The sequence below is a fragment of the Bactrocera neohumeralis genome, chromosome 4 (genome assembly GCF_024586455.1).
Source record: "Bactrocera neohumeralis isolate Rockhampton chromosome 4, APGP_CSIRO_Bneo_wtdbg2-racon-allhic-juicebox.fasta_v2, whole genome shotgun sequence".
Taxonomy (NCBI): domain Eukaryota; kingdom Metazoa; phylum Arthropoda; class Insecta; order Diptera; family Tephritidae; genus Bactrocera; species Bactrocera neohumeralis.
This window is the reverse complement of record NC_065921.1, coordinates 23376143-23396277: the sequence shown is the minus strand read 5'-3', so window position 1 is coordinate 23396277 and position 20135 is coordinate 23376143. Positions and strand designations below refer to the sequence as shown.

Below are 20135 nucleotides of genomic sequence, written 5' to 3'. Positions count from 1 at the left end.
TATTTTATATTTTTATGCCACTACTTTAAATTTTATCAATATTTAAATTTTATTTTATGTTTTTATATAATTTTACTTTATATTATTATGTTTTTTTATTTTATTTGATTTCAATGTATTTCCGATTTTTTATTTTTTTTGAATTCTTTATTTAATTTTAATTTATTTTTTTATTTTATTTTATTTTATACTATTTTGTTGTATTTTATTTTACTTTATTTAACTATTTTTTTTTTAATTTTTTAATTTTCTTTGATTTAATTTTTTTCTTTTTAATTAATTTTATTTTATATTTTTATGTCATAAATTTTAATTTAATTTAATTTAAAGATATATACATATATTTTTTAAATTAGATATATTTCTTTATTCATTAATATATTTTATTATGTTATGGTATTTATATTCTATCATATTTTTTTTATTCATTTTTTCAACATTTTTCAATTTCTTTACATATTGTTTGTTTACAAAATATTATTAACATTTCTTACTTTTTAATATGCTTCACTTACCTGTGTTTGCGTGAGGCCCAGACTCGCCGCTAATTCGGCTCGCTCTGGCAGCGCTAAATACTGTGTACGCTGGAATCGTCGATTTAATTGTTGTAACTGCAATGAACTGTATATTGTGCGCGGTTTGCGCATTTTCTTGCCTTTGCCATTGACGCGTAAACCCGAATCTTCGCATTTATCGGATATGGAAAAATCTGAAAAATAAAGGAAAGTAGTTAGAAAATGAAAGTTAAATTAGAAAATGAGAATATATATATCTATTTATGTAAATATATTATTATTTTTTATTATATAACAAATAATAAAAAAATATTTATAAAATAAAAAAAAATAGAACCAAAAGAATGTGCTTTATACATATACTACATGTGTACTTTTTTATATATTATTAATAATGTATAAAAAATATATATATTTCTTGGTTCATGAAATATTTTTTTTCTATTCTTCGAAGAACTTTCCATCATAAATGTGCTTTTCATAAGCTCTTCTTGATTTTTCAAAATTCATATAAGTTAAATAAACTTAAAATTCTCAAATTAAGTTCACCTCACATACACCGTATACGTATTTGCCAAGTATTTGACAGCTTGACACGACTAAGGCGTGATTTGTCAAAACCCCTATTGAAAAAAGTACCTCTACTTGGATCACCCGTTACATGCCTGCATCTTTAACCCACTTTAAGATCACTACACTGATTTCATTTTTTTCATTTACCTACATATACACATATACTTATATATGTACATATAAATATATCATCTACTCCTATCAATTACACATGTAAGAAAAGTCGCCAACAGCCAAACGGATTCACTATAATTGCCTTCATTAAAATCAGAGTTCAAAGCACTTGAAACGTAAACAAACGCACACTAACTTACACACACACAGGAACAATGAAATTTATTAGTTTACTTATATATTTATTGTTTTTGGTATTTTTTGTTGTAGTTCGTAGTGTGCGTGGCATAAGCACTTAAATAAAGCAAAAATTGCAAAATAATTTAATAATTGTCAACTATTTACAAGCATACACACATATACGTATATATGTACATATATATGTTTACATATTTAGTTTGTCTGGGTCATTCACGAGCCGCTCATTCGGGTGACTGGCTGAAAGCACTCGCTGCAATTGCTCTTCACACTTTACATAGTAATAGTTGTAATTAACCGTTATGGCAATATGTAAAACTGTTATTAAACAAATCGGCAGGCATTTAATTGTTAGATGATTAGACAAATTGGCTGGCAGACGGTGAAGTATGTATGTATATGTATATATATTTATGTAAGTAAATTGTAATTTTGCCAGTAGATTGACGGATTTTTTCGTCGGTGTTTATAAAAATGGATTTATTTATATGTATGTATTTATAAAAAAATATGTAAATTTAATATATAGGTTAGAAAATAAGAAATTTTTTTTACCATATATATGTATGTAAACAAAAGTAAATATATATATTATATATTATATATATGCATATCTACATATACATACACATATATATGTATCTGTAGTATATAATATATGTATGTATATGTTTACAGTAATTATATGTTTATGGTTTTCTTTCTGCCACATAACTGCATAGTTGGCCTTCACAATGTCACAGCACTCTGTGGGGGCTCTGCTATCCAATTACAGCAAGAAATAATAAATTGTGGCAAACAAGATTTTAATTACAGCCATTATTGTTACATACAGCAATGTAACTGTGTCTTTGGAATCACAATATCAAATATAACGCTCATGTTAGTAAATATGTAAGTCTGCAGACATTCAAATTTTATTAAAAACATTATATTTAATAATTAATAAATTTCAAAAAAAAAATATATATGAAAAAAATACCAAAAAAACCATACTGTTTTTCATTATTATTTAAAAATTATTAAACTCTCAAATATTAAAATATTATTAATCAAAAGAAGGCGAAAAGTCCCCAAAAAAGGGCTATACTAACGGGTGATTCATTTTTATCAAAGACACAAACCTACGAGTGGTACTAAGCCTTCACATTACAAAAGCCTCGTTATAGACAACCTTCGAAAATATTAAAAAGTAAATAATATGGTGCTTGAAAATCGTCTGGCGAGTGTTAGAGAGATGGTTAGAGAGCTCTACATATTTCGCGTGTTCGTTCGAATGATTTTGGTGAATATTTTGGGTATGAAAAGCGTTCTTGCTCGACTCGTCTCGATAAAACTGATTTTTTTTTCAAGAAGAGTACCGTAAACAGGTCTCTTCGGACATGCTTGATCGTGCGAAATCCGATCCCACATTCGTGGAGACTATTATCACTGTCGATAAGACATGGGTTTATGAGTTTGACTGGAAACAAGTCAACAATCATCGGAATGGAGGGAAAAAATGAGCCGAAACAAAAAAAACCTCGCCAAGACCGCTCAAAAATCAAGGTGATGCTCATTGTTTTTTCGATATTCATTTATGCTTCGAATTGTTTCATTTTAAACTTTAAAACTTTAAAACAACAAACTGGTTTCAAACCCATTCAAACCCGACCAGTTATCAAAACCAAAAAACCTTATTTCTCTTCCCGCCAAATAAACGTAAATCAAACTGTGGCGGAGAAAAAAGCGACAAAAAACCACAATCATAACTTGTTTAAACAAGCATAATTCAAACAGAAGTTGGGACACCTGAAAACCCACGAAAATTAGTAGCTGACATTTTTATGTGTGTATTGACAGCAGGCCACTGTGTCGCTCGCCGCGGGTTGTCCGCTTTAAATGTGCAACATGAGCAATAATTCATTACAATAACAACAATAGTAGTGTTATGGCATAATACAATTAAACACAAAGTTCATTCATGATACTTAAATGAGCCACGAAAGAATGTATATAATTGAGTGAGTTTATATTAAATAAGATAAATGTATGTATGTATGGATGTGTTTGTGTCAAAAATGTGTGGTTCTGTAGTTTGCGTTGTTGTACGCCATAAATTTCGATTTAATTATCACTAAGGCTAAGCAGTGCCAAAAGAAATGAAGCAGTTAAGTGAAAAGAATTTTAATAATTTTGATTAAATGTGCTAATTTTGGTTTTTTAGTGACTGTTTCCACATGTCTTTCAATATTTTTAAATATTTTTTTTGGTTAGTTATCATATTTTGTTCTTAAAAATATTATTTTTTTGGTTAGTTATCTTATTTTGTTCTTAAAAATATTAATTTGAATCTTGTTAAAGTAAAAAATATAAAAAAAAACATTTTACTACATTCTAGTGCTTTTAAACGCTCATATGTGAGAATTGTGATTTTTTTTTAATGAATTCTTATGTAAAAATGGGTTATCTACGAAGAAGTACTTTTCACAATTACTTCTTTTTGACAAATCATACGTGAGTCGTGTCAAGCTGTCATGTTATTTTTATTCAGGATTACTTTGTACGTATTTCATCATGAAAAGACTTACACCTGAACAACGTTTACAAATATTTCAATTTTATTACGAAAATTCCATTGCTTTAGGAAGTTATCTATGCCAAATTTCAGGCAGATATCTCGTCAAATGAAAAAACTCTCCATATAAGCAACTTATTCAGATCGTTCAGCTTGTACGACCATGACCTCTATATGCTATAGTGATTCAACATTGGCCGTTCCGACAAAGGAACAGCTACTTGGTGAGAAAAGCACGGTTGCAAAATTTCAGATCGACATCTCAAAAAATTAGGGATTACACAATCCGTAGAGAACGGTACATTTTTGGGATAAAATTGTGTTTCCTGAAAAACACAAGGATTTGACTCATGATTTTTCGATGAACGTGGTTTTGCGTTATAATCTTGGACAAATTCCAAGCGTTATACGAAAGTGAAAAATGACATGTAGAAATGGCAGACACTCTGACAGAAATCCGTAAACAAATATGGCCGCTGTAAAGCTGTCACAATCATATCAGACGCTGTATATAAATGATCAGCGTAACGCGCTAAGTCCATTTCGCCATGCTCGTCTGTCTTATATATGGGAACTATTCCCTCAGTTTCTGTGATACGGAAGAGGTAACATCTACTAAATTCTACGATGGTTTGCTTTACATTAAACAACTTTAGATCCCGGTAGAGAACATCATTTCTCACATAGAAAGGAGCTCTACTATGTTGTGAGAGCTTCACTCTGAAAAGCTTGAATTACTTTTAAATTTGAATACGCTATACTGCCCCAGATTTGAATGTCCAGATCGATCTAAGCATTACCTTATCAATTAACAACTTGTTCTTCAGACTTTTGGCGAGATCTTGGCCTAAGGAGCCAGTATAGCTGCGCTAACTTAAATCTTTGCTGAGATGAAAAAAGTTTTTGCAATATATACTTTTTAAAAAAATCTGGCTTGAAAAATAGAATTATTAGATTTTTACTTATTTAACTTTATTTAAAAACCTTAAAAAATCTTAAAGCATACACAACTTATTTTCCTAACTCGATAATTTGTAGGAAAAAGTAAATATTTAGGTAAGTACTAATACTAAAATAAAAAACGTACGACGTCAAAAACTGCTCCTACGCCCACAACCACTCCCACCTGACAGAGTCAGCAAGTCACGTCATAGACTTTAAATAGAGCTCTATATATGTATGTATGTATATGAACTACTGTGCTGACATACAAACGCATATGTGTCTGTATATGTATATGTATATATATATACATATATTTACAAGTAACTCATATACATATGTGAACGCGCTTTACATTAGTATACATACTATGTATATGTATTTGTATATACTTGAAAGATGTACTTGCACTCTATGTTTAAGTGGCTTTGTCCACGTTCACCGTCAAGGTTAATTGTTTTGCGATTGCCAAATCGTCAATTCGTGTTGGCGGCAGCGACGATGACAATGACAATTGCGAATCTCACGCTGCCGCTGCTCTTATTGTTGTTGCTGTTGCTTTACTTTTTTCCCAATTCATTGAAAACAAAGCAATTTCAGTGTCTGACTGCTGGTGATGTATTTATTTACATATACCACATATTGACAAACATACAAAAATTGCAAGTACATTTGAGACAGAAAAAAGGTGGCCGAAAACAAAGATAAATCTTCCAAAAAAAAAAAAAAACACAAATTTCAAATAAAATAAAAGCGACGGCAAAACTGCTCAACCATGTAAAAATCAGGCGCAAGTATTGATGGGAACAAATATACATACATACATACATACATGTTTGTGTATATTTTCAATTGAAAAGAGTACATACACGTATATACAAAAATTGCAGTAAAAAGTTCGGTTATTTTAACAGACACACAAACATGTTTTTCTAACAGCGTCAAATAACTAAATGAAAATTAAAAAAAAAACTAAAAAAACACAAAGCAGCTAAAAATAAAAATGTCACAGTCAAGCGCGCAATTATGTCACCGCAAAAAACGTGCCACATTTATAACTACTGTTGCACACACGAAAAATAGCTAAAGAATTAAAACACAGTTGACGCATGTGTAGAAACAAAAGCAAACAAACACACGAAACTTGATGCAAAATATCGTAAAAAAAAACCTGAAACCAACACTAAACGCTGCTGAAAAAGATGAATCGTTTGCATATAATCGCTATGAATTCATCTTTCCACTTGAAAGCGCAGCCAATGGACAGCGCACAGTCGCAGCCACAGTCGCTCGGTAGCTTCAATGTTTGGAAGGACGTTTATACCTGTATGGTTATCATAAATATACCCAAATGTATGAATATTATTAATTACAAATAGTTAGGAAAATGTAACGCATGACTTCATTGCCGATCGGTCGGACACTAAACGATCGATTATAATTATTTGGTGACAATTATGGCTAGCATTCTCGACAACAGCAATAATATTATACGAAATTCGAACGTTTCAAGAAAAAACGATACACAAAAGAGCAGGTGTACTGATAATTCAATAAACGAATTGGTGGCTGAGTTGGTATTTTTTTTAGAAAATATATACAGCGTTCGAAAGCTGTGGAGAATTGTACGTGTGTCTCTAACACACGGAACTAAGCGAAAAACTCATAAAGAATCAATGAAGACTGCGACGGTGCATTATCGTGGTGCAAAAACCAAAAGTTGTCGACCCATAAAGCCGGCCTCTTTTTGCGAATAGGTTCGGGCAAGCGACGCATAAACTCAAACAGTATGCCTGGTTGCCAATTTGGCCGATCGGAAAGAGTTCTGAGTACACCACACCTCGATAATCGAAGAAAATGATCTGCTTTGGCGTAGTTTTTTCGGCTTCGGCTCACCTTTGCCACGATATTAAGCCGATCGATCGTCTGTTTTCGGGTCGTAAGCACAGATCCAAGACTTATTGCCAATAATACTACGTTTCTTGACATCCTGGTAGTCGAAAACCATTGTTTCACAGACGTTAACGCGTTCGTTCGTTTTTCGAATAGATTCTCATAGATTTTTTAATACCACCGCATCGTCTACATAAGAAATATTATTTGTTTATTATTATACCCTGAATTTTATTGGTATATTAAGTTTGTCACTTGGATGTGGTTCGTGTCAATGTTTCACACCAGAAGGAACACAAAATTTAATGGAATTTCTTTCTTAAATAATTTCAATATAAAGTATATATATAAATGATCAGTATGTTGAGCTGAGTAGATTTAGCCATGTCCGTCTGTCTGTCTGTCCGTCTGTCTGTATATATACGAACTAGTCCCTTAGTTTTTAAGATATCGTTTTGAAATTTTGCAAACGTCATTTTCTCTTCAAGAAGCTATTCATTTGTCGGAACGGCCGATATCGGACCACTATAACATATTGCTGCCATATAAACTGAACGATCGGAATCAAGTTCTTGTATGGAAAACTTTCACATTTGACAATGTATCTTCACCAAATTTGGTATAGATTATTTTCCATAGAAACAATGAAATCTCCGAAGAAATGGGTCAGATCGGTCAACTATAGTATATATAGCTACCATACAAACTGAACGATCGGAATCAAGTTCTTGTATGGAAAACTTTCACATTTGATAATGTATCTTCACCAAATTTGGCATAGATTATTTTCCATAGAAACAATGAAATCTCCGAAGAAATGGGTCAGATAGGTCAACTATAGCATATAGCTACCATACAAACTGAACGATCGGAATCAAGTTCTTGTATGGAAAACTTTCACATTTGACAATGTATCTTCGCCAAATTTGGTATAGATTATTTTCCATAGAAACAATGAAATCTCCGAAGAAATGGGTCAGATCGGTCAACTATAGCATATAGCTACCATACAAACTGAACGATCGGAATCAAGTTCTTGTATGGAAAACTTTCACATTTGACAATGTATCTTCGCCAAATTTGGTATAGATTATTTTCTAAGGCACCAATGTGATCTGTGTAGGGTATATTAGCTTCGGTGCAGCCGAAGTTAACGTTTTTTCTTGTTTTTCCTTTCAGTAATCATTCTCTACTATGTAGTTTTTGAAGTCCCTTAAAAATAAATTTCAACTTTCTTTAATCATTTCGAGTTCATTTTAATTTTTTACTTCAAGCTTTAAGTTCCACAATTGATTTAAGAGCCTTATGGAAAGTGTTTGCGTCGACTGTCATTTTGCCACAAATGGTCTGACACCCACAACAACAACTTGCGTAACAAAGCACATAGGACGAGACGCTGGCACTTCGCAAAAACCGAAAAACCTCCGATACGCAAAAGGCAGCGACTATTTTGGAACACTTTTTTGATTAAACTTTATTTAAAATTATTCCACAAACAACTACACAAATGCATGCTAAGTACATGTGCATATGTATACACATACATACATATGTGCAATGTACAGTCCGTTAAAAAAGTACTGCACCGCATACTACTTGGGCATAATAATGAGTGAACTCTTTCGCCGCTGCTGTCACTCGATGGGCGCGAATTTAATTGAGAATCAGCAGCTGAGGCAAATGAAGTCGAGGCGACTTACGAACACATAAAATAACACCAAATCCGGAGACAACGCGCTGGTGAGACATTCTTTTTTTACCACGCCTGGCGGTGTAGCGGCCACAAGAAATTAAATCAGCGCAGTGTTAGGTCGTTGGCGGGACGAAAGCTGCTTTAGAACTCTTTATTTTTCAGTTTTTGAGTTTTTATTTTTCAGGTTTTAAGATTTTTGTTTTTTATTTTTCAGTTTTTGATTTTATTTTGCGAAGACATCGCAGCTTAAAACTGTTGAGCTGCTGTGTGTAGTTCACGCGCTGTAAATGGTGGTTTGGCTTACTTTCGTCGGAGTTGCTATTCGTGCGTTATTCACGCTCATGTTTGGCGTCAACTTTAATTCACTTGATGATCGCTTTTTATTGTCACAGGGCGCGCACTCGAAAAGTCACCCGCCAGCAGCAGCTGAAGGTGCTTGGCAATATCACAGTGATTGAATGAAGTTGTCGGCATTGTTGTTGTTATTATTATGGCGTTGTTGCTATGGTTGTTGTTGTTGATGTTGTTACTGTTTCTTTTATTATTGTTGTTGTTGTTACATGTTGTTGTTAATATTGATGTTGTTACTATTGTTGTTGTTGTTGTCATTGTTCTTATTATTACTGTTGTTGTTGTTAGTGTTGTTGTAACTGTTGTTGCCACTGTTGTTACTTTTGTTGTTATTATTCCTGTCGTTGTTGTTACTGTTGACGTTATTATTATTGTTGTTGTTGTTCCTCTTCAGGCATTCTTATGTTATTGCTGAGCTTTGAAGCTCTTCAGATTTCGAGTGCGAGACAAGTGTCTGACTAAATGGTACTAAGCTCCAGCTTTTCACAACTCCAAAGGGGATTTTTTAACAACAAAAGTATATAAAACAACAAAAAAGTAATAAAAGATCGAAAATCTATTTTCAGCTGTCACTTTAACAACTCAAGAAAGAATGCCTCACTTTATCTGAAATTTTGATTATTGAATTAGACTGATGGACCAAAATTTTAGCTAGAAAACAGTTTAAATAAAGGATATATGAAAGGAGAGCGCCATAGCGGCAGATAATAGTTGCAGTAAAAGGGAGCATAAGCGACAATGGCCGCACGATTAACCGATCTATTAACACAATTGCTGTCACCATTTTTTGGGTTCGAAAAGTAGACATGAATGCGAGGATGTAAACACAGATACATACATACAAGCATATACAAATAGAAACAACTATACATACATATACATAAACAACTAAATATACCTGCAAACATACATACATACACACAACACATAAAAAAGGCATGGGAATAAAACTGATATGTCTATATCGGTATAAGGGGCGAAGAAAAAAGCAATACATTCGGGAACCCTAAATAATAAACAGCAGCGCATTCCCTGAAAATGTCAACACAAAGTCTCAATACGAGTGTCCCATTGGGCCGCGGTCACCACTGCCACACACACAGTCGATATGCACATACATACTATATATTTAGTTGCGTTCGGGCGTAAGTGTGCATACATATGTACATATAAACATATGTATGTCGCCATCGATCATTAGGCATGCAAACATGTTTACACACAAATAAATGCATCGCTAATGTCAGGTCATAACAAAAACAACAACACATTGTATAAAGTGTCCTTTACACTACTCGAAAAAAACAACTCATACATTTGAGATAAAAATCTTGTTTGTCCTTTTTCGAGTGTTGCAGCGACAAGGCATACACAACAACAACACTAAACCGAAGACAATCGGGCACAAAAACCTTATGAATTTAATAAAAGTTCAGTTCACAAAAGGGCGCTGAAATTGAAACTCACGTGACATATTTGTGTAGCGGTAGGTAATATTATATACAAATATACATATTAACGTACACTTTTGGTAGCTACATATATTACATTGAAATGTAGCTTACAAAAAACGGCGGTACAGTGGGCACTTGATTAGAGCAAACTTTGAAGTGTTTGGTTTAAGAAAATATTAAACCGATTAAAATTGATTTGTAGCTGATTTTCTACATTTTTCCATGAAAATCGGAATTTTATTTCTAAGAACTACAATGATATATTATTTCTGTCAAAAATCATACCTTCAACGGTAAAATTACGATCCCTTGTGGGCCGCGATTTGATGGTAGGAATGGGTAGAGGAAGACCTCTTGATTAAAAAATGTATGCAAAATCTATTTTGCGCACCTACAGTTTCAAAAGATTTGAGACCAACACCAGTGTTGCCATATTTTTTGTCGTGTATCGTATCCTCAAATCGCGGAAAAAAGAATCGTAATGGTGCCCCTTCAATATCATATCCAGTTAAAAGTATTTAATGGGTTTGAACAAGAATCATGATTCTAAATTTTACCGTTATTTTTCGATTTGATTTTTTTGTTTCTCATTTTTGACGAATATTAAATATTTTATTGGAAGTTTTTGGTTGTTAACCATTTTAAATACCGAAAATATAACTGTACCAATATTAGTACTCAAAATAATCTCTAAACTTTCAAACAGGTTGGCTTAATGACGAGAAACAGACGATCGAATTTTTTTTAACAATATTTTTTTTTTCAAAATGTCATTTTTAAACATTTTTGATTGATTACTTGAAGATAAATGATCCAATCACTTTCAGATATTTTCTCCATGTTCTGTATACAGTTCTCCACACCATGACTAGCCTCGTGGCAAGCTAAAAACAAAAATTTCTTGTAAAACTTAACTTTAAAACAAAACGCTGTAATTTTGTCAATTTTTGATTTTTTTCGAACGTAGAGAATGTGGTCGTTAGGTTCTAACCATGGGAAGACCGGAATCACAGCAGCAGTGGAGGACCTTTCTTTGCTTCGAAAAACTCGAAAAAATTTAATTTTTTCATTCGAAAATTTTACAACATATTTCTAAATAGGAATATGTAAGTCGTCACCTAAAATGCAAAATAACGTAACATCATTTTTCATAAGTTTACAAGCCAAGGAAAAAAGATATAATAGAAATCACTCTACTATTGAAACATAACTTTAGTTTTGATTATGAAATGGTTACATATTGGTTATATAAAACCTTTCTCTATAAGATTCGTAGTTAAAAATTTAACCACGTCCACCCCTCATCTCCGCTCTGACCACAAATCGCCTGTAAACTATTTTTCCTTTCATTTTCGTTTCAAATGATTTTCAACCAACTATGAATTTCTTTAAATTTTTATAATTTTCAAGGCTTCTGCACTGGCCATTAATAAATATGTATATAAAATTATTGAGTATTTGTTTAGTATTATTTTTTAATAGAAAAATAAAAATCAGAATGGAATAACTTCAAATAACTATTTAACAAAGTTAACACAAATCCCCAAATAATTCATTTATTTAAATAAAAATTTTATCTAACGATAAGTTGCGTCTACCAGGTACCTACTGTATATACCATAAATTCATAAACCGAAATATATGTATATACGCATGCATAAGCATATTTCTACGTAAATATTTATGAATAAATGAAGGTTCGCATGTAAATGGCTTGCAATTGTCACCCGAATGCAGCGGGCGCTCCCAGCGAAGCGTAGAAAAAATAATAAAATTTCTCAGGAACCCATGGCATGCCAGCCGCTCAATTTGTAGCTTTATTACGCTGGCAGCGGTCAATTGGTCGTTTTAAGTTCAACCAAAATGGCGATTTTTCGGACACATTTCTATCTAGCTATCGCTCTATCTAGCTGTATTTCTAGCGGCTAAGCTTATTTGTTTGACTAAGTTAATATTTGTTTATTTGCGCTTATTGATTGCATTTGCTTTTGTTTGCTGTTGGGACAGCGCCACTCAATATTTGTTTATATGTCGATAGAAGGGGTTTTTTATTTCTCTATATACATACATATGTATATGTATATTCAATAATTTTAATTTAGCCACTATTTTCAGTAGCTTAACATAGTAGTTGCTGTTTATAGTACTCGTATATCGCTTTTTAGCTTTATTATGTGTATATTGAGGTGTCTTGTTTGAAACTTACCATCCTTTGGTGGACTCGAACAGGGCGGCGCATAGCTGCCTAGATGATAGCCGGAATATGAGTTTTGATGCATAGGCGGGAATGGGTAACCTAAGGCGCTGCGTGGACTTGGAAATCCAGAATCTTGTCCACCTTGTGGTCCGAAATGTTGATAACCACCGCGTATGCCGCCGTAACTGTAAAGAGGAAATATTAAATTTAGAAAATTTTTGAAATTTTGCAAACACAAAATAAAATTTAAAATATTTAAGTTGTATAATATTTATTTTAAAATAAGCCTGTATCAAAATATTTTGAAATAATTAGGAGCAGCTTCCATTAAACAGATTTGAACTATCTAAAGTATAATGTTTTAAGCTATTTTACTATTATTACAGAAATATAAAATTTTACAATTTTTTTTTGGCAGGGTAAAAACCTTAAAATAAATTATATTTACTTCAAAATTGTTTTTCAAAAATTTAAGTGTTACAATCTCATTAAAAATAATTTTTATCAAGAAAACCCCGATTGAGTCTTGTTTTTATTTTTGATTCCGAAATTAAATTTTAAAACTGTTAAAAATATATTTTTTGGTCAAATATAAAGCTATGGACATATAAATAGCACAAATCCGAATCCAATATTTCTTCTAATTTTTTCAGTCGTAAAGTAGCTGAAGCCATTTTCATTTGAATTCATGCCCATAAACTGGACATTTATGCAAGAAAATAATCCGAAGCCTACCGCAAAGTTAGTAATAAAGCATTGGCTCGGCAATGAAAAAGTTAGAATATTGGATTGGCCTGCGCAAAGCCCGGATCTGAATATAATAGAAAATTTATGGAACAATGTCAACTCCAAAATAGCAAGCAAAATATTATAAAATGTTGATGATTTGTGTGCTGGAATTGAGGAGGCTTGGTATTCAATCCCAAAGGAACGATGGCTAGAAGTGGTGGACAGCTTGCAGCGTAGATGTGAAGGGATGTTTAAAAAGTGTGGTTGCAATACAAAATACCAACGAAGTGAGCAATCTTATGCTAATTTTTGAATAATTTTTGCAAAGGTTTGTACTTTTTTGTAAACACTTTGCAGATTGTGCTATTTAGGGGTCTCAGCTGTCGCATAGGATATTGATGTTTTCGTCTTTTTTTTAATGATAATAGAATATTTATTGTTTTAGTGCTTTAGTAATATGAAAGTGAATAATTTTTAAAATAAAACTCAAGCATGTTAAGTCCGTCGGTAATAAACTTAAGAAATATATAAATGTTTTTATTTGATGACCAAGTGTGCTATTTATGTGTCCATGGATGTATTGAACATCACTTGAAATAAAAAAAAATACATTTTGATCAAATCTTAAATATTCATATGATACAATTTTAATGTAAAAAGACCATATTTCTTGGAGAAAAATATTCAAAAGTCTTCAGGTGTGCTTAGCATGAAATGACTTAGGAGACTGCAAAAGTATAACCCATCTTCTATAGCGGCTTCAGATTAGAAAACATATTTTTAGAGTAAGAATAAAAATTATTAAGTGAAATAAAAAAAAAAACACATATTCTAGTGATTGGAGACTAGAAACTCATCTATATTTTGAGACCTTAACCAAGCAGCTTAAATGCATAAAATCTTATATAAAATGTAATAATTGTTTTTTTTTTTAATTCTTTATGTGTTTGTACTAAGGTGTTTGTGGCAGTGTAGAAAATAATTATAATGAACCAAAATGTCGATAAAAAAAACTCCCAATGATAACAAAACAAATGGGTTTTAAGTTACACGGGCATTGTAAAGGTCATATGGACATTTAAAAGAACTATCTTAAAATTCCGACGGCACCAAAAAATACAGAAACCTTTTTTAGAACACTCATGTGATGAAAAGCTTAAAATATACTACTTTGTAAAAAATCAGTTGGTTTTTACGTCAATATGCTGTAATATATGTAATGAAAAAAATATATATTTTTCTTCTTCTTCTTAATTGGCGTAGACACCGCTTACGCGATTATAGCCGAGTTAACAACAGCGCGCCAGTCGTTTCTTCTTTTCGCTACATGGCGCCAATTGGATATTCCAAGCGAAGTCAGGTCCTTCTCCACTTGGTCCTTCCAACGGAGTGGCGGTCTTCCTCTTCCTCTGCTTATATTTTTACCATCAAAAAATTTTCAAAAATTTTCGCAACCATAAATAAAAAATTAACACGATTTCATCACGTAAAATGCAAAATAACGTAGCATCACTTTTCATAAGTATACAAGTGAAGGAAAAACGATATAATAGAAACCACTCATTTGGATCCAAAATTTGAGTTTTGGTTATAAAGTGGTTACATATTGGATATATTGTATAGCGGAAGCTGAAAATTTTATGCTACATAATATGTAATATGAAGTAGTGAATCGTAAGCAATAAAAAACTCAATTTCAAAGTTTTTGATTATATACGTATATACGTATGTACGTTGTTTTTCATTTGAAGTGACGATTTGTAACTTCTTACGTCGATTCGTACTTCGATTCAAATTTATATACAAAATATTGCGCATTTAAATTTCAATAATTTGGTGCCAAATATAAAATGTCGACTGAATTTCTTACTCAACTTGTTTTAAGGCGTGGCGGCACGGCAGTAAAGAATTCCGCTGTGAACAAAGCAAAAATTATACGTAAAAATATACAAAACGCGAATCATGGCAAAAAAATCTTGAAAAATATAACTTTGCGTGTCAACATTTTGTGTGCTGCTTCAATCGGAATATAAACTCAAATAAATACATATGTATGCTGCTTATATAGTACTATTTTATGTACAAGACAGTATACTTTTTTTGTACGTTTATTGAATTGTCATACTACACAAGGCTTTAAATAAAATTTATATACTAAAAAAGCACAACGAAACAAAATAAAATAAAATTTCTATATTAATGAAGAACAATAAAATAATGCTTTAAAATTCTGCAACGCATAGTAGAAATATGTCGGAAATTCTTGATGTGCATCTGCGCTGTTGCCATGCAAATGGCGACTGCCACAAGTTCTAACTCTCTATAAACGTTTAGTGCACACTTTTAAAAAGTGATTTAATAGACACAATTTATTTTGTAAAATTTACCAAAAATATATAATATAAAAATAAAAAAAGGAAAAACGTTAATTTCGGTTGCACACAAGTTAGAGTACACTTCACAAATAAAGAAGTGTTCGTAAAAAAAACTTGATGTTGAACTGTCTGTTTGTATGGCAGCCATATGCTATAGTAGTTCGATCTGCACAATTTCTTTGGATATTGTACGCTTGCTTTGGTTAATAATTTGAGCTAAATTTCGTTAAGATAGCTCGTCAAATCAAAAAGTTTTCTATATAAGGACATACATTTGAACGTTCAGTTTGTATGGCAGCCATATGCTATGGTAGTTCGATTTGGAAAATTTTTGCTTATATCTTAGCTTTGCTTTAGGTAATAACTTATGCCAAATTTTGTTAAGATATCTTTTGAAATAAAAAAGTTTTCTATACAAGATTTTAATTTTGATGGATCGGTTTGTATGGCAGCTATATGCTATAGTAGTTCGATCTGGAAAATTTTTGCTTATATCTTAGCTTTGGTTTAGGTAATAACTTATGCCAAATTTTGTTAAGATATCTTTTGAAATAAAAAAGTTTTCTATACAAGATTTTAATTTTGATGGATCGGTTTGTATGGCAGCTATATGCTATAATGATCCTATATTGGCAGTTCCGATAAATAAGCGGCTACTTGGAGCGAAGATAATGTGTGCAAAATTTCAGAACAATATCTCAAAAGCTGAAGGACTAGTTCGCATATACAGATGGACCAGCTTTCATGACAGCAGAGCCTCGAACCAATTGAAAAAAAATATTTTCAATCGAATATATAAACTTGAAAGCATGAATTTTCAATAAGAATTATATTTATTTGCTTTTCGCTGATCTGATTGTAAACAATAAACTATTGTATAGTAAACTAGACAAACTTTTGTTTCGTCGAATCATTTGAATATTGAACTTTTCGTATAAGCAACATATATGTATATGTGTACATACATACATATATACTATTATGTACATATATATAGGTATAGAAAAAGTTGTTCTTTTTTCTTATAAATTCATGCATAATTTAGCAGCCAACTGAAACTTTATTATGACTTCATCAAGCTGCTTCTAAGCGACATTTTCACAAGCCTGCACGCTTGATTGATTGTCTGCCAACAAAAGTTATACTGAGATTGTAGCGAGAAATCAATGCATTTGAAACACGAAATCAAACTTTTATATAGTCACATATGTTTCACATATTTACTTCTGTGTCCTTTCCAACTTGTCAACTTTCGACTTCGCATTTGCTACTTAGTCCGTTTATGAATTAGTAAATATTGTGCTAACACCTCGCATACATAAAACAATTGTGGGCGTGCCGCAAAAAAACTTCGCTGTACAAATGACAGGGTGCCGCAGCTAGAAACGCTTACACGAAAACGTGAAACACTTGAGTTGACCACAAGAAATTCTCAGCGTCATTTGGCGCCCGCGCCACAAACAAACAGATTGTGTACAGGTGGCGTTTGTTGTTGTGGTTTTCGATTGTGTACGCCTTGCGAGGCATACAAATGGCGTATGTGTTGTAAATAAAAAATATGTGAATGTAAATTTTCAAAAAAAAATAATAAAAATGGCCGCTAAGCAGTTGGAAAAATAAATGTTGAAATCGAAAACAATAAAACGGCGTTGAGTTTGAAAAGAAACAGCCAACAGCAACAATGAGCGGCAACACTTCAAGTCGCACACATGACAGTCGAAACTATAAAACTTGAGTGGCAGTTATAGATATATGATAATACATGTTTATATATACAAATTTATATATTTATATATATATATACATATGCATATACATTTATATACACATATTTACATATATACAAAAGTATATAAAACCGCATGAGATCATTAATTTTCGTTTGCTCGCATGTTTAGTTTATTGATTTGACGCTTTTTGGCTTGCCATTCTGACGTCTCGCGTAATGACGATTCACAAGCACACATATAAAGAATCACACACACATTTAAATAAAAACATGCATATACAGTCATATATACAACACATTTACAATGGCAGCGCGTCATTTGAGTCCTGTTTGTTGTTTGCGCTGTCCTTAGGCTCTTTGCCTTTTGGCGCTGACAATTGTTTTTTTTTTTTTGTTTTTTGAATATTCTTTCGTTTTATGGTCAGTTTGGTGCGGTTTTCATTTATGTTTGCCAAAAAGTAAATGATGAAAACACGGAAACGGAAGCGACTACCATGCAATAGTGGCGCGCACGCACACAAATGGCCGTGATGTGTATACGTACATATGTATGTATGTTTTTATGTATTAATGAAGCATATGCTGTTAGTTTAGCTTTATTTATATACTTATACAAGTCTTTATACATATGGTAAAGGACTGCACTGTTCACTATTATATGACGTTATGTATAAATATATATAAATACAACATCGCTTGTTGGACAACCTGATTCGCAACCGACCCGAAACCATAAAATGTCTGCTTTTCTGCACATTAATGTTTAACCCACCTAATATTTTTTAAATGGTCAGGTTTACGAAAAAATTGTTGTAAACCTTTTTTGAAGATTCAATTTCTGCAACATTTACAAAACGAAATATTTTTTCAAGCAGTTGGAAGCGAGATACAAATTTTTCTATTTGATACAAAGAAAATAATAGAAAATCGTTAAGCGGAGGACCTTACCGTTACAATTCAGAGCGCATACTTGGAAAGCCTTTCTTAGAGGTCAACCAATTTTTCAAAAAACCAAGATTTGCTGTTATTTGATCCACCCTAATGCACATGCCATATACATATGTATGTATAGTGAATATCATAAATATGAATATCATAAAGCAATATAAAATGTTTATTGTCTTTATATAAGTTCATAACATGTTTATTTATATTGTTGTCTTGTGGTGTGTTATAAAATTTTATTATTTTTATGTTTATTAATCGATTTTACTGCATCTGAGGGTGACTTTAGTAATTTTTTTTTATTTTTGCAAAGTGCAAGAACGGCAAGCAGATAAAGCAATCTGACGCCAAAAACGGCACTTAAAAAAAGCTGTTTTCTTAGCAAATTAAATTTTCATAAAAATATATTTTTTTGTTTTGTGAATAAAAATTTTAACTTCACTTATTTATAAAAAGAATAAAATAAATAATAATAAGGTAAATCTATGAATTAATTATATTTACACATAAAGTTGTTTCTGTACAAATTCAATTTTTATAAATTTTTTGTGACAAAACAATTAAAAAAAAATTTAACTTCACTTATTTATAAAAAAAAATAAAATTATTATTAAAAAAATATTTATAAATAAATCGCATTAAAATTAATAAAGCATATTTATTTCTGATTATGACAATCTAAGAGGTGAAAAAGTATACAAGTGCAACGATTCGGTATTGAAAAGTAGTGCTTGTTGGCTTGAGGATTTTTCGGCTGCGCTTAAATTAGAAGGTTAGTGTTATATCTGCTTGCGAGAGCAATATCGAAGTAGCCCTGTAAGGGGTAACATGGGTTTGCTCGAGCAAAAACGTGCTATTTTCAATATTTTTTTTCACATAAAAATTAATATTTTTCCATATAAGAATTAAAATTTTTTTTCATATAAAAATTAAAATATTTTTTTCATATAAAAATCGAATTATTTTTTCATATAAAAATTAAAATATTTTTTTATATAAAAATTTAAAGGTTTTTTTCATAAAAAACAAAATATTTTTCTATATAAAAATTTAAATATTTTGTTCATATAAAGTATAAAATAATTTTTCATGTAAAAATTTAAATATTTTTTTATGTACTCGTAAAATATAAACAATTTTTCATGTAAACAATAAAAAAAAATTTAATTATTTTTTCATATAAAAAATGGAATATATTATTCAAACTTTTTAATATTCCAAAGATACATATTTTACAAAGATCTTGTGAAAATTTCAAAGATAAATATTCAAAACTCAGCCATTACGATGTCATATTGTTTTTGAAAAAATGGTGCCTCTGCGTTGACAACACAACTTCTCACAGGATTATGCGAAGTAAAAAGAAAAATACCTTTTTGAATAAAACAAAAAAGTGAAAATTGTTTTCTTAGCAGAATTTTTTACAAACAAAATTTAAAATATGTCAGAGTAGAGTCCTAAAAGCGGCCTAACTTTGACAATTTAAACTGAGAGTAAGAAATAAGGCAACGAATTTCTTTCTGTCAGACTTTATTAAATATGTATTTATTTTATAAACATGCGATAGTCTCCGAGCACCATCGTCGCCGGTTTTTAAAATAACAGTAGAAAAATGCTCTTAAAACGTTTCAACACTACAGTGAATTGGACACGGAACATTTATCTTTTCACTATGCTACCAAAGCTCTTAAATAATATTTTTAGGAACCGAACTATATTTTGAGTCACTGATTTTTTTCCATTTTTTTTACATTTTTTTGAAATTTTTCGAGTTTTAAAAATCCTAGATTAGCCTACCCCTCCGCAATTGCGCAGAATAATTGAAGATAAGCAGATACGCGGCGGTACTACAGTAGTCACAGAACATACA

The 20135-nt window shown here is 31.4% G+C and overlaps 1 protein-coding gene across 5 annotated transcripts in view; it reads right to left on the bottom strand.

Annotated features, from left to right (window-relative positions):
- LOC126757513 (homeotic protein distal-less) overlaps positions 1-20135 on the bottom strand; it is a 103427-nt gene that overhangs the window by 75235 nt on the left and 8057 nt on the right. For all 5 annotated transcript variants that reach the window (XM_050471490.1, XM_050471487.1, XM_050471489.1 and 2 more), the window contains exons 2-3: positions 12497-12672; positions 516-709 (exon numbers count right to left, since the gene is read on the bottom strand). In XM_050471490.1, coding sequence (XP_050327447.1) covers positions 516-709; positions 12497-12672 — 370 coding nt within the window. The remainder of the gene's footprint in view (positions 1-515; positions 710-12496; positions 12673-20135) is intronic.